The following is a 12,001-nucleotide window of genomic DNA, read 5'->3' on the forward strand; positions in this document are numbered from 1 at the left end:
CAGCCTACGCTGGACTTCCCTGGTGGTCCAGTGGGTAAGACTCCATGCTTCCACTGCAGGGGGCACAGGTTCAATCTCTAGGGGGGAAAGTAAGATCTCACATGCCCCATGGCCAAAAAAAAAAAGGTATGTCCTCCGCAATGTGTTCAGTTGCCCCATTCAGGAGATGTTTCAGGCGTGAGGGTGAGGTGTTTCCTGGTGGTGTACACAGAGGCAGGGCACTGAGCTGAGGAAATGGGCCACGGGCATCTGTTTACGATGCTTTTCGTATGGCAGCCGGGTAGGGTTGCTATGGAAAAACACTGCCTCTGGGGTAAATACAGTTCCCATTAGAAAAATTCATCTTAGACGCCCTGGATCCGGAAGACAAGTTAATAAATCATCCAATTTGTCTGTTCTGCTTCCCTGCAGCTCTACACCTAAACAGTATCAGGGAAATGCAGCTCAAACTCTTGAGAGTCTTCGGATAAGGAGGGCTCAGTGTCTGTTTAGGACTGCACCCTGGCACCCAGTTTTATGAACACCCTAATCTGACCTGTTCTGAAGTCCCTATGGTCTATTTTCAGGAGGGGCCCACCTCCACGTCCGCTTGGCAAAGGGTGTGGGATCCTGGTTTAGAAGAGATCCCGATGGTTCTGGCAGCTCTGCTTTCAAGGCATATCCCCACTCCCTACCCCTGCCACACACACACACACACACAACACACGCACACACATCAATATGCTTGCTCCCAGAGGAGGGGCAAACCTGGGGTGGGAGGGAGGTGTGCAGGGAGGCTGCCAGGGATGATGGACATGGACATGGAGCCCCAGCCAAGGAAACTGTACGAATAGGAGGAGGGCTGAGGTCAAGGCTGGTCACTAGGCAGGCTGGCCCGAGTGGGCTGGTTGGATGGTAACTAATTTCGGCCTCTGCAGAGTCCCAGCTGATGAGCCAACGGGTGTGACTGGGGGAGTGAACAATGAAGGGCATGAAAGATCAATGCCTCCTGAAGGGAAACAGGTCAGTGGTTCTCACGAGCCTTCTTGGGAGTTCTCGTCATGTTAAGAGGTTGGTTTCGTGTCAAGAGGGGAAAATGTCTCAACAGCAGTTCTGGGGGTTTCCCTGAGTTCCTCTTCTGTCACTTCTCTCCCATCCCTTCCCCTCCCACCTCCCCTCCCCTCCTTTCCCCATCCTCTCTCTCTTCCCCACTCCTAATGGGCAAAGCTTGACGACCATCTTGGGTTATGCCAACTGGGAAGAAATCTATGGTGACCTCTTTCTCTAATTTGAGAGAATATCATGAGCTGGGCAATGGAGAAGGTAACGGCAACCCACTCCAGTATTCCTGCCTGGGAAATCCCATGGACAGAGGAGCCTGGTGGACTGTACAGTCCATGGGGTTTGCAAAAGCCTCAGACACAGCTTAGTGACTAGACAACAAACAGCAGCATGATCTGGCAAAGTGAGAAGGAAAAGGGGAGGGAAAGAAAGACTGAGGATCTGCCCAGCTCCTCCAGGAACAAGATGCCCCGTGTTTATACCCCCAGCTTCATCTCATCGCCAGTCCCTGGGAACCCTGGCTGTCGAGTTCTCACGTCCTGCCGAGCCGCTGAAGCCTGACGTCCGCACACTCTGCCCTGCCCCGAGTCCCATCACCAGCTCCTCGGAGCAAACGCGCACAGTCAGGCTCACCTGTCATGGTGTCTTTCCTGGAAGCGTGTTCCCCTTTAGTTCCATGGTAAGTGGCGTTGCTGCCGGTGGACTCATAGTCTGTTTTCCTTTCTTTGAGGCTGATCATTTCCCGAGGTGACGCTGGGGCACTTGCTAAATAAAGAAATCGAAAGGGTCACTTTCTTTGTGCCATCCCACAGCACGTGCAGCTTCTCACATGAACACGTGAGGTCATAAGGGCACTGGGCGCACGGCAGTATGTGTACATGGACCTGTCGATTGATTTTTATTTTTGTTCTTTTGACTCTTCTCTTTTCCCCTCCCCTTCCTCCACATCACGCAGGGCTTTCTAGTTAAGGGGCCATGCAACCTGGAGGCAGGGAACTAAATACTATATCCTGGGAGCACCTTCCCAAGAGAGACACCCTCGTGGGGCTGTGACCTGCTCAAGGCATATGGGCCAGTTTTAAAAATGAGATCCGTCTTGGTTTCCTTTTCTTTCTTTTCTCTTTTCTTTCCCTTTCTCTCCTTTCCTTTCTTCTTCCTTCCTTTAAAAAAATTAGATGTGTTTCAGAAGAGTGATGACTGACAGAGAAGAATCTCTGATTAAATCAGATGAGTTTTGCTTAAATTCTGAGTCAAGCAAAAATGGCTGTAAAGGAAGGTAGAGGCTATCTGTGGGGCCAGTGTAGCCCCCCCTCCAAGATCCTCTCCATCAACCTGCAGAGGTGGCTGGGGGCATGGTATGAGGAGGGCGCCTGTCTTCTGATGAGTGTCCTTGCTCCATTTCAAATACCCTCAATAATCTTGCACACACACTCTGCACCCTTGATATTATCTGCCTGTCAGACCTGGAAACTGAGCCCTGTCAACCCTTTGGGTCTTCATTTCTAAAATGACAGGTTGTAATTAGACTTCCCTGAGTTTAACAAACTGGTCCCAGAACAGAGGAAAAGATTTACTTGGATTAAGGGAAACAAACAAAAAGAAGTTTTGTGTTTCAAAAAGATTAGATGGAGTGAGAGCAACTAAGCAATGTGGAGAAGTGGAGGTTAGGTGAGTGTGCTGGTGCTAAGGCAGCCATTGTGTGCACATCTTACAGGCTGACCTCAGATTGGTCTCCACGCTCCTCAGTGAGGCCACTCACATCCCAAGCTTAGTCAACTGCATCTCACTAGAGTGCAGGCATGGAGTCCGCCCCATCTTCCATGCCTGAGGGCAGCACTTCATAAACTTGTTTAACCTTGAGACTCACCTGAGAACCTGGGGATCCTAAAACCAGATCCCTGAAATTTTCAATCTGAATTTTCAGTATATGGGCCTAGGAATCCATATTTAGTAAGTACATTTGGTGATTATCAAGGCTAGGGAATCTCTGGGGAGCTCTGATTTTTAGGATAAATCTCTCTTTCTCTTACGGTGTCCAAGCCCCTCCCCAGTCAAGCCTCAGTTTACCCTCCTGCATTTGGTTCCACATCCTTTGCAGGGTCCCCCAGGTCCAGCCCACTGGGCCTGCCTGTTCCCTGTCACTTGATCGATTTCATCAGACTTGGTATCTTCTATGGACAAAGCCCCATGCTAGACGCCGGGGACAGAAACACGAGTCATGGCCCACTTTCTAAACTTGAGGAGCTCTTTGTCAGGTCAGGAAATAAAGCCAGAATAAATAAGAGGGAGAGGATCAGTGGATGTCTCAGCACATGGATGCAGAGCTAACAAAAGTGGCCTTTACCCATCCTTTCCTGAAAGGCTGCCTACCCACCTCTCAGACCTGTCAAATAAAATTGAGGCTCACTGCTCAGCTCTTGAAACCCTTAGAGGTTTCCAATACTAGCTATCCATCAGAATTAATTACCTGAAATGCTCAAAAATACATGGATGCTACACCTGGCCCCTCTCCCCCAGTGAGCTGGGCCAGAATCTCTGGGTGTAAATCCAATGGGAAACCAGGGAAGAAATTTGCAATTATTCCACATAACTCAACCGGGCTCTGGGTCCAGTTTCTGCACATCCTCAGCACCCAGGCTACTGAGTCTCACTCACCCCTTCCACCTCTGCCCTCTGTCCTGTCCTCTCTCTCCATCTTCCTCTCCTGGGAGGGTCCCTTCCTGCCCTTGCTCCTCTGATCCCAGGTCTACTGCATAAAGATTGGCCTTTTATGAGTCACTGCCAATGACCATTTTGGAGCCTCTTGAATGAAGCTTTTAAAATGAGAATCTAATAGTGCACAGATGGTGGGCTTTATGAAACTATGTCAAGTGTGTAATTATCTCCTGAGACCTCACACACAGTGGTCCGAGTCTCCGGTAAACCAGGATGATACTCTTGGGAAAATCAAATCACGCCCACGCGTGTTTACTGGGTGCCTTCGATGTGCTGCGCCAGGGGACTACCAGGCGGGACTCTAGCTGCATCCCTGGGATGCTGGCCTCCTGAAAGGCAGTGCTTCTCTTCCTGGGCACCTTCCAATTTATTATGACTCCATCTTCCTAACACGGACTGATTCTTCAAAATTAGAGCTCTTAGAAAGACACCACCCTTGAGCTTCCCAGGCTCACTGCTCTCTATCTTCTTGTTGGTGTTCAGTTGCTTGGTCATGTCTGGCTCTTTGTGACCGCACGGACTGCAGCACGCTAGGCTTCCCTGTCCATCCCTATCTTCTGGAGCGTGCTCAAACTCATGTCCATCGAGTCAGTGATGCCATCCCACCATCTCATCCTCTGTCGTCCCTTCTCCTCCTGCCCTCAATCTTTCCCAGCATCAGGGTCTTTACTGATGAGTCAGCTCATCGCATCAGGTGGCCAAAGGGGACTGGAGCTTCAGCTTCAGCATCAGTCCCTCCAGTGAATATTCAGGGTTGATTTCCTGAGTTAGGATTGGCTGGTTTGATCTCCTTATCTTTTTAAGAATTATGAAGATACGATGTGTAAAAGGCCGCCTCCATGCTTCTGAGGCAAGTGGCACTTTCTTGAGTTACACAGGGTTTCCTAATTCTTGTTCAGTGTGAAGCTAAATGTTACAAGCAATAACACAGCACTAAAAATAAAAGCTTTCAAGGGGCTGGCAGAAGGTAATTTACTTCAATCAAATAGTCCCCATTCATTTCTGATTTTCCCCACTGCTCTGATAGTAAAGCACGATGTAAAGTTTCATGACAAACGTGCTCAAGGGCAGAGGGGACGCCCTGCTGAGGGTACTCTGTACTGTGTCCTTTGAGATGTGGTTCCAGAATATATAGTTTCCTTGGCAGGAGGAGGGCAGCGAAGGGCAAGGAAAAACTTTTGTTAAATAAAGGCTTATATACCTGCATGTGTGAGTACAATTATTCATTGCATTCTAGAATAAACCAACAATAAAAGCCATGCCACTTATATACTAAGCAATATGTTCATATTTTTCCTTCAATGAGTTCTTTAATCTTTGGCATTACATAAAGTGACTGAAAAAGGGTTTAAAAATAAGGTGTCTTTACAAGTAGATAAGAAAAGCTAGTTCCCAAGTTAAGCAATAAAAATGAGACAAAGGCAGGGGCAATATAGAAGTAGGGGGTTAGAAGGTATAAATTATCTTGTATAAAATGAGCTAGAAGGATATATTGTACAACACAGGGAATACAGCTAATATTGCACACTGTAACACTGTAAATGGAGCACAATGTTTAAAAATTGTGAATCACCATATTGTACACCCATAACTTATATAATGTTGCATACCAACTATACTTCATTAAAAATTTTTGTAAAAGAATGAAATAAAATTAGAAAAAATTAAATTGAATGATTTAAAAGTCATGGTTGGTTATAATATGAACATACAAATGACTTATCTGCTGGTTTACAGGTAATAATAAAAAGCAAATCAGGTACAGAACAGTAATGAAAGCGGCAACGATAGCTCTCCAATGCACGTCAGTCTCAAGGGGGGAGGAGCTCACCCTCTTTCCCCTACTTCGTATCCCAATTACAATCAATAAAATGCAACTTAAGCTACCTGATGTTGGAAAAATGTCTATGGAAAACCCTGACCTGCAAACACTCGGTGGTTCTATTTATTCTTATTCCTCCCTGAATGCAGGTCCAGGATGTGTATTTCATGCCTATGACACCTCTTAGAGATTTGTAGAACTCTATCAGAAAGATGTGTGTTCTGAGTTTGTGCATATGGAACACAGAGTCACCCCTGTTATAGAAAGAAAACAGATGCATTTGACATTTCTAGCAAATGTCCCTGTCGGGATGGCCCTCTGGTCTGCGGGGTCAGTTAGGGGGCTGGGGAGAGGGACTTGGATCCAAGGGAAGCAGATGGCTGGCCCCGGGACCCTCTTACCTGAGCGGTTGTTGGGGGACACGCGCACAGGGGAGATGGAGGGCGTGCGGGACGAGGAGTAGGGTCTTTGCCGATCCCTCTCGATCGTTGAAGACGAGGCTACGAAGTGATACTGTGACCATCCGTCCTGCAACAGACAGCACAGCACGCAGTCATCACGTGGGGAAGGCACGGGGGCTCCTCACCTCCTGACACTGGGTGTCCAGAGCATTCGAATTTGCGAAACATTTCTCCAGTCTGTCAGGGGAGATCTCAGATCTCTGCTCTTTCGTCATCCAGGTTAACAGAGAGGAGTGTTCACTGAGACCCACCTCTGGCTTCCTCCAGCCAGCCTGATGCTGGCAGGGCCTGCCCTGAGTGCTGGTTTTCCTCTCTAGGTGTGGAATAAGTGATCCCTTTGCAACTCTGCTTTGGCCTGAAGATTGTATTTAAATGAAAATAGGATGCTCAGAGGCGCTTCCCAGGTGGTGAGTGGTAAGAACCCTCCTGCTAATGCAGGAGACATAAGAGACACGCGTTTCATCCCTGGGTTGGGAAGATCCCCTGGAGGAAGGCATGACAACCCACTCCAGTATTCTTGCCTGGAGAATCCCATGGACAGGGGAGCTTGGCGGGCTATAGTCCATAGGATCCCAAAGAGTTGGACAAGACTGAAGCGACTCAGCACGCATGCACATAGGATGCTCAGAATGACCCTGAAACCACGTTTTGCCTACCTGGCCCCAGCTCTATCTGATCCTCTTTTCAACAACTTTAAAGTTTTCCAGAGTCTTTACTCTTTTGTTCTTGAGACCAAGCCATTAGCGATCAGAATGCCGAGGACCACTGTCCCTTCTGGTTTATCTCCCTTACCCTCTTTCCAGCCTCTTCTGGGCCACAAATGCCCCCATCTCCACCAGCTCAAGGTCTTCAGCATGACTGTGTTGAGTAGTCACACCTAGGGTGCTGTGTTCTCTGACTTGCCCCCGGAATTATTAGAGCATATTAAAAATGTGCTTAGTCACTCAGTCGTTTCTGACTCTTTGCGACCCCATGGACTGCCAGGCTCCTCTGCCCATAGAGTTCTCCAGGCAGGAAAACTGGAGTGGGTTGCCATTTCTTTCTCCTATCAATTAATTCTCCATTCACCTTGCAACATTTGGTTACTATAGGAAAAGCATATATACCATTTTTCATTATGAAAATTGAATAAGTACATCATGGATCGTTTTGCACTTAGAAAGCACAAAGGCGAAAATAAAAATAACCAACAGTTCCACTCTCTCCTCCTCCCCTGAGAACTCCTGTTAAGATGTCACAGTATTTATTTTTCCTTTCAGTTTTTTTTCTTTTTTAATTCAAGCTCAGTCTTATCAAACCAAGATGTCAAATAGTACTGGCATTATCAAGGAAAAGCAGACATCTGCCCCACTCTTAACTCCTGCTTCACAGACACAACCATTTTCAACACTTTGGCTTTTTTTCCCCTGACTTTTCTTAGGGACTCAATTCTCTATAAGGAATCATAGTAAAAACATAATCAGATGAAAGCTAACCAAGAATAGAATTTATACTCATTTCAATATTTGTGTCTTTCTTTTACGTAATTCTCATCATTGCTGTATTTGACTGGTAGGATACAGCCAAAATTACAAGTATGCTATTTTAAAAGCTATTACCTAACACTTGCTATTTACTCCACGACAAGATTTTCTCAACAGTCTCATGGGTTGGATACTATTATCATCTCCATTTTACAGAGGAAGAATCTGAGCTTATGAAGTTAATGGGCCACCCAAAGTCAAACAGTAAACAAGCGAAAACTCATGGTAATACTACAATGCAAATACTGAAAACATAAAAACTCTAATTTGAAAAGATACCTGCACCTGAGGTTCACTGTTTACAACAGCCAAGACACGGAAGCAATCTCAGTGTCCATTGACAGGTGGATGGACAAAGAAGATGTGGTAATCATGTACAACGATGCAATGGAGTACTGCTCAGCCATAAAAAGGGATGTGATCTGCAGCAACATAGATGCACCTAGAGAATCTCATACTAAGTCAAGTCAGACAGAGAAAGACCAATATCACATGGTATCGCCTATGTGTGGAAACGAAAAAACTGATACAAACAAACTCATCTGAAAAACAGTAAAAACTCACAGACACGGAACACACATTTATGGTTACCAAAGGGAAAAGCAGGGGAGGGATAAGTCAGGAGTCTGGGATTAAAGATTCACATCACTGTTTATAACATAAACAAGGACCTACTATATAGCAGCCCCGATTGCTCAGCTGGTAAAGAATCCACCTGCAATGCAGGAGACCCCAGTTCAATTCCTGGGTCAGGAAGATCTGCTGGAGAAGGGACAGGGTTCCCACTCCAGTATTCTGGGGCTTCCCTGGTTGCTCAGCTGGTAAAGAATCTGCCCTCAGTGGAGGAGACCTGGGTTTGATCCCTGGGTTGGCAAGATCCCCTGGAGAAGGGAATGGCTATCCACTCCAGTATTCTGGCCTGAAGAATTCCATGGATTGTATAGTCCATGGGGTCACAAAGAGTCGGACATGACTGAGCAACTTTCACTTTACTATACAGCACAAGGAACTATACTATAATAATCTATAATGGAATAACTTGTAATAACCTATAATGGAAAAGAATCTGAAATATATATATATATATATATATATATGTATATATATATATATATAAAAGATAAAAAACTGAATCACTTTGCAGTATACCTGAAACATTGCAAATCAACCTCAACTCAGTAAAAAGATGTGGCCGACTGATAAGTTCCTGAAAGCAAGGTGAGAGAGTTGAGAAATGCAGGTGGGGAGCTGCTGTTCCACGGCGTGTGGTTGGCCAAGCACTCCAGGAACAGTCAACAAGGCAGCAGGGACCTGGCCGATGGCGAGAAGCCAGACGCTGAAGACACAGGCTGGGGTTTCCAAGCCAAGAGAGGAGCAGAGACGACGGTCCTGGGGTGGGAAAGGTCTGGGCTGCTGTGAGGGGAAGGGAAAGTCTTTGTGACGGAAGGGAAGTGAGCAGGAGGCAATCAGGAAACAGGACACCTTGTGGGTGCCAGGGCAGTCTGGGGAGAGTCAAACGGCCACAGGGAGATGAGGTAAGGAGCTTTTCCTCTAGAGTCAAGGAGAGATGACCCTGGCCTGAGTCGGGGCTAATGGCGAGCTAGGGGCTGGTCTGGCATCAATGGTGGGAGGGTCTGCTGATGCCTGGGCTACTGGGTGTGGAAGCGTGTGTGTGCGTGTGTGTTAGTCACTCAGTCGTGTCCGACTCTTTGCAACCCCATGGACTGTAGCCCACCAGGCTTCTCTGTCCATGGGATTCTCCAGGCAAAAATACTGGAGTGGGTTGCTATTTTCTTCTCCAGGGGATCTTCCCAACCCAGAGATGGAATCTGGGTCTCCTGCATTGCAGGCGGGTGTGGATGAGACAAACCTGACCTCGATGCTGCTGGTGTGAACAAGGAGGGCTGGAGATGCCATTCACTGAGACAGGGGCCAGTGGAGAGGGAGAGGCTTTAGGAGGTGAGATCAATAGTGCCATCTGGGGCGTGCTGAGTTCGAGGTGCCTGCGGGACATGATAGAAAAGAGAATAAAGCAAAAGCGGAAAACTGGAATTTCAGGAGTGATGTCAGACCCGAGGCAAAATTTTGGAGTTCTGTATACAGATATCATATAAAGTTAAGAGAATGGATGGAAGCCTTGTGTGTGAGTGCAAAGAGAGGAAAGCAGAGGACACAGGGCTGGGGCACCGCAATACTGAGAGGGCACAGACAGCAAGGAAATAATTCACAGGACACCGGGAAGGACCAGGATAAGCTGGGAGTGGAACTAGAAGGGTGTGATGTCAGGCAAGATCAGGAATGAAGATGCAGAAAGGAGGAGAAGGAGACCAGCTGAATAACAAGAAGGACCAAAAACAGACCACTGGGTTTGGAAAGATGGAAGTCAGCATGACTGAAACAAAAGAACTTTCTTTGGTCTGGTGGGTAAATCTCCTTAACTCAGGTGGGCTCAAAAGATAGTGAGAATTGATGAAAGAGAAATGGTGAGTGCAGACAGCTTCGGGCAAAGGCTGACTATTACAGGGAGCAGAGAAATGGGGCTTGAAGAGCTAGAGCAGCTCAGAGATGCTTTAATATACCCCCCTGGAGGAGACTGCAGTGTTTTGCAAGCTGATGGGAATGTCTCAACACAGAGGAGGAAAAACCTGGCAGGCAGGAGAGAAGGGAAACAGTTCTTAAGAAAAGGGGGGTCTTGCTTTTTGACATTTCCTGAAGGGGCGGGGTGGGGATGAGAATCTAGGTCATCTGCTGAGAGTGAGGAAGAGTTGGAGTTTAGAGGATGGAAGAGGAGATGAGAAGGTAGGGAAGAGGAAGGAAGAGAGGAAGAAGAGACATGTGAAATGGTTCTCGAGGTAAGTGAAAAGCAGGTTGACCATCGCCAGGTGGTCCAGTGGCCGGAAGCTGAGACGGAACTTGAGGGTGGTGGCAGCGATTCACAGGTATGAGAAAATTCCTACCCAAGGTGGCGTGTTTTTTCTTCAGCTGCATTCAGGCGCCCCAGAACAGGTGTGAGGAGATGGAATTGGATAGGGGTGGTCAGGAGAGTGACCTGGAAGGAGACAGGGACAAGGAGATGCAAAGGGCAAGTCATGGAAGCTCTCAGAATCTAAGCTGGGTAGAGAGGAAAGTGGAGATTGGGGAAGGAGATGGCGAATGCACACTAGTCAGTGGATTGAGGATCTGCAGAGGGTCGGGGCACTTCACAGGGGCTGGGGGTTTCCTTGATGGAAGGCAGAGGAGAACTTTCTGGAAAGAGCAATGAGCAAGAGGAAGACACCTGGTCCACCTCCAAGAAGAGGGGCTGGGACCTGAAAGGTCACCATGTGAGAGGGCTGCAGGGGGCTGGGGGGTGTCCTTGGGGGCGGTGGGTCTCAGAGCAAGAAGACTGAAAAGACAAGAGGTGGGTATTGGATGGGGGCTTCCCAGGTATAGTGCTAGTGGTAAAGAAACGTAAGAAACATAAAGAGACATAAGAGGATTGAGGATCTGCAGAGGGTCGGGGCACTTCACAGGGGCTGGGGGTTTCCTTGATTGAAGGCAGAGGAGAACTTTCTGGAAAGAGCAATCCATAAAGAGACATAAGAAATGTGAGTTTGAATCCTGGATTTGGAAGATCCCCTGGAGGAGGGCATGGCAACCCACTCCAGTATTCTTGCCTGGAGAATCCCATGGACAGAGGAGCCTGGTAGACTACAGTCTGTGGGGTTGCAAAGAATCAGACACAACTGAAGTGACTTAGCACGCACGTATGCATGGGTACTGGATACAGGGGATCCTACTGACAGCAAACTGTGGGTTCAAGGGCAAAAGGACAGGAGGTGAGAAGGAGGAAGGGGAAATCCCAGGGCAGACAGCTGGTTGCTTACAGCCTCTGAGTGAAATGAGTCCAGAAGTGACGGCTGACCCAGCAGTCTTGGGCAGTTGGTGGTGACCGACATAAGCAGGGTCTAGGGGAAAACAGCTAAAACCATCTCAGGGAGGGTGGCAGCCGTGGGAAGAGGCAGTTGTCTGGGTAGGAGAAGAAAATGTACTGTCTCTGTAAGAATTCAGGGCATTTCTCTTAAATTCTCGGGGGGGTGGGGTGGGGTGGTTCCTACAGAAGCATGTAAAGTATTTCAGAAGGGAATGGACCCATTGCTTACATACGGGAACAACTTACACATTTGTTTTAAAAAGATATTCCTTTCTTTTGAAGGGAATGCTTTGTTGTCAGCAAATGTCCTTAAATAGGTCCAAACAGAGGCGGATTATTTTACTTTTGTCTCACCCGCAATTTCACAGACGAAGTACTGTGCATGTGTGTGCGGGGTGTTTTGGGTACTGGCTCAGGACATTGCTTTAATCAAAACCTGGGCTCCTTTGGTCCTGAGTAAGTAACGATACTTCATATATCATGAAAAGTGGCACAGTACTTTGTAATAAGAATACTGGCTAATATC

General features: G+C 47.4%; 1 protein-coding gene across 2 annotated transcripts in view; it reads right to left on the minus strand.

Moving 5' to 3' along the window:
- The window catches only part of CTNND2 (catenin delta 2), a 1,083,336-nt gene that overhangs the window by 11,961 nt on the left and 1,059,374 nt on the right, over positions 1-12,001 (minus strand). For both annotated transcript variants that reach the window (XM_043488912.1, XM_043488911.1), the window contains 2 exons: positions 5,980-6,106; positions 1,675-1,806 (listed from right to left, as the gene is read on the minus strand). In XM_043488912.1, coding sequence (XP_043344847.1) covers positions 1,675-1,806; positions 5,980-6,106 — 259 coding nt within the window. The remainder of the gene's footprint in view (positions 1-1,674; positions 1,807-5,979; positions 6,107-12,001) is intronic.

This window comes from Cervus canadensis, chromosome 16 (assembly GCF_019320065.1).
Source record: "Cervus canadensis isolate Bull #8, Minnesota chromosome 16, ASM1932006v1, whole genome shotgun sequence".
Classification (NCBI taxonomy): Eukaryota; Metazoa; Chordata; class Mammalia; order Artiodactyla; family Cervidae; genus Cervus; species Cervus canadensis.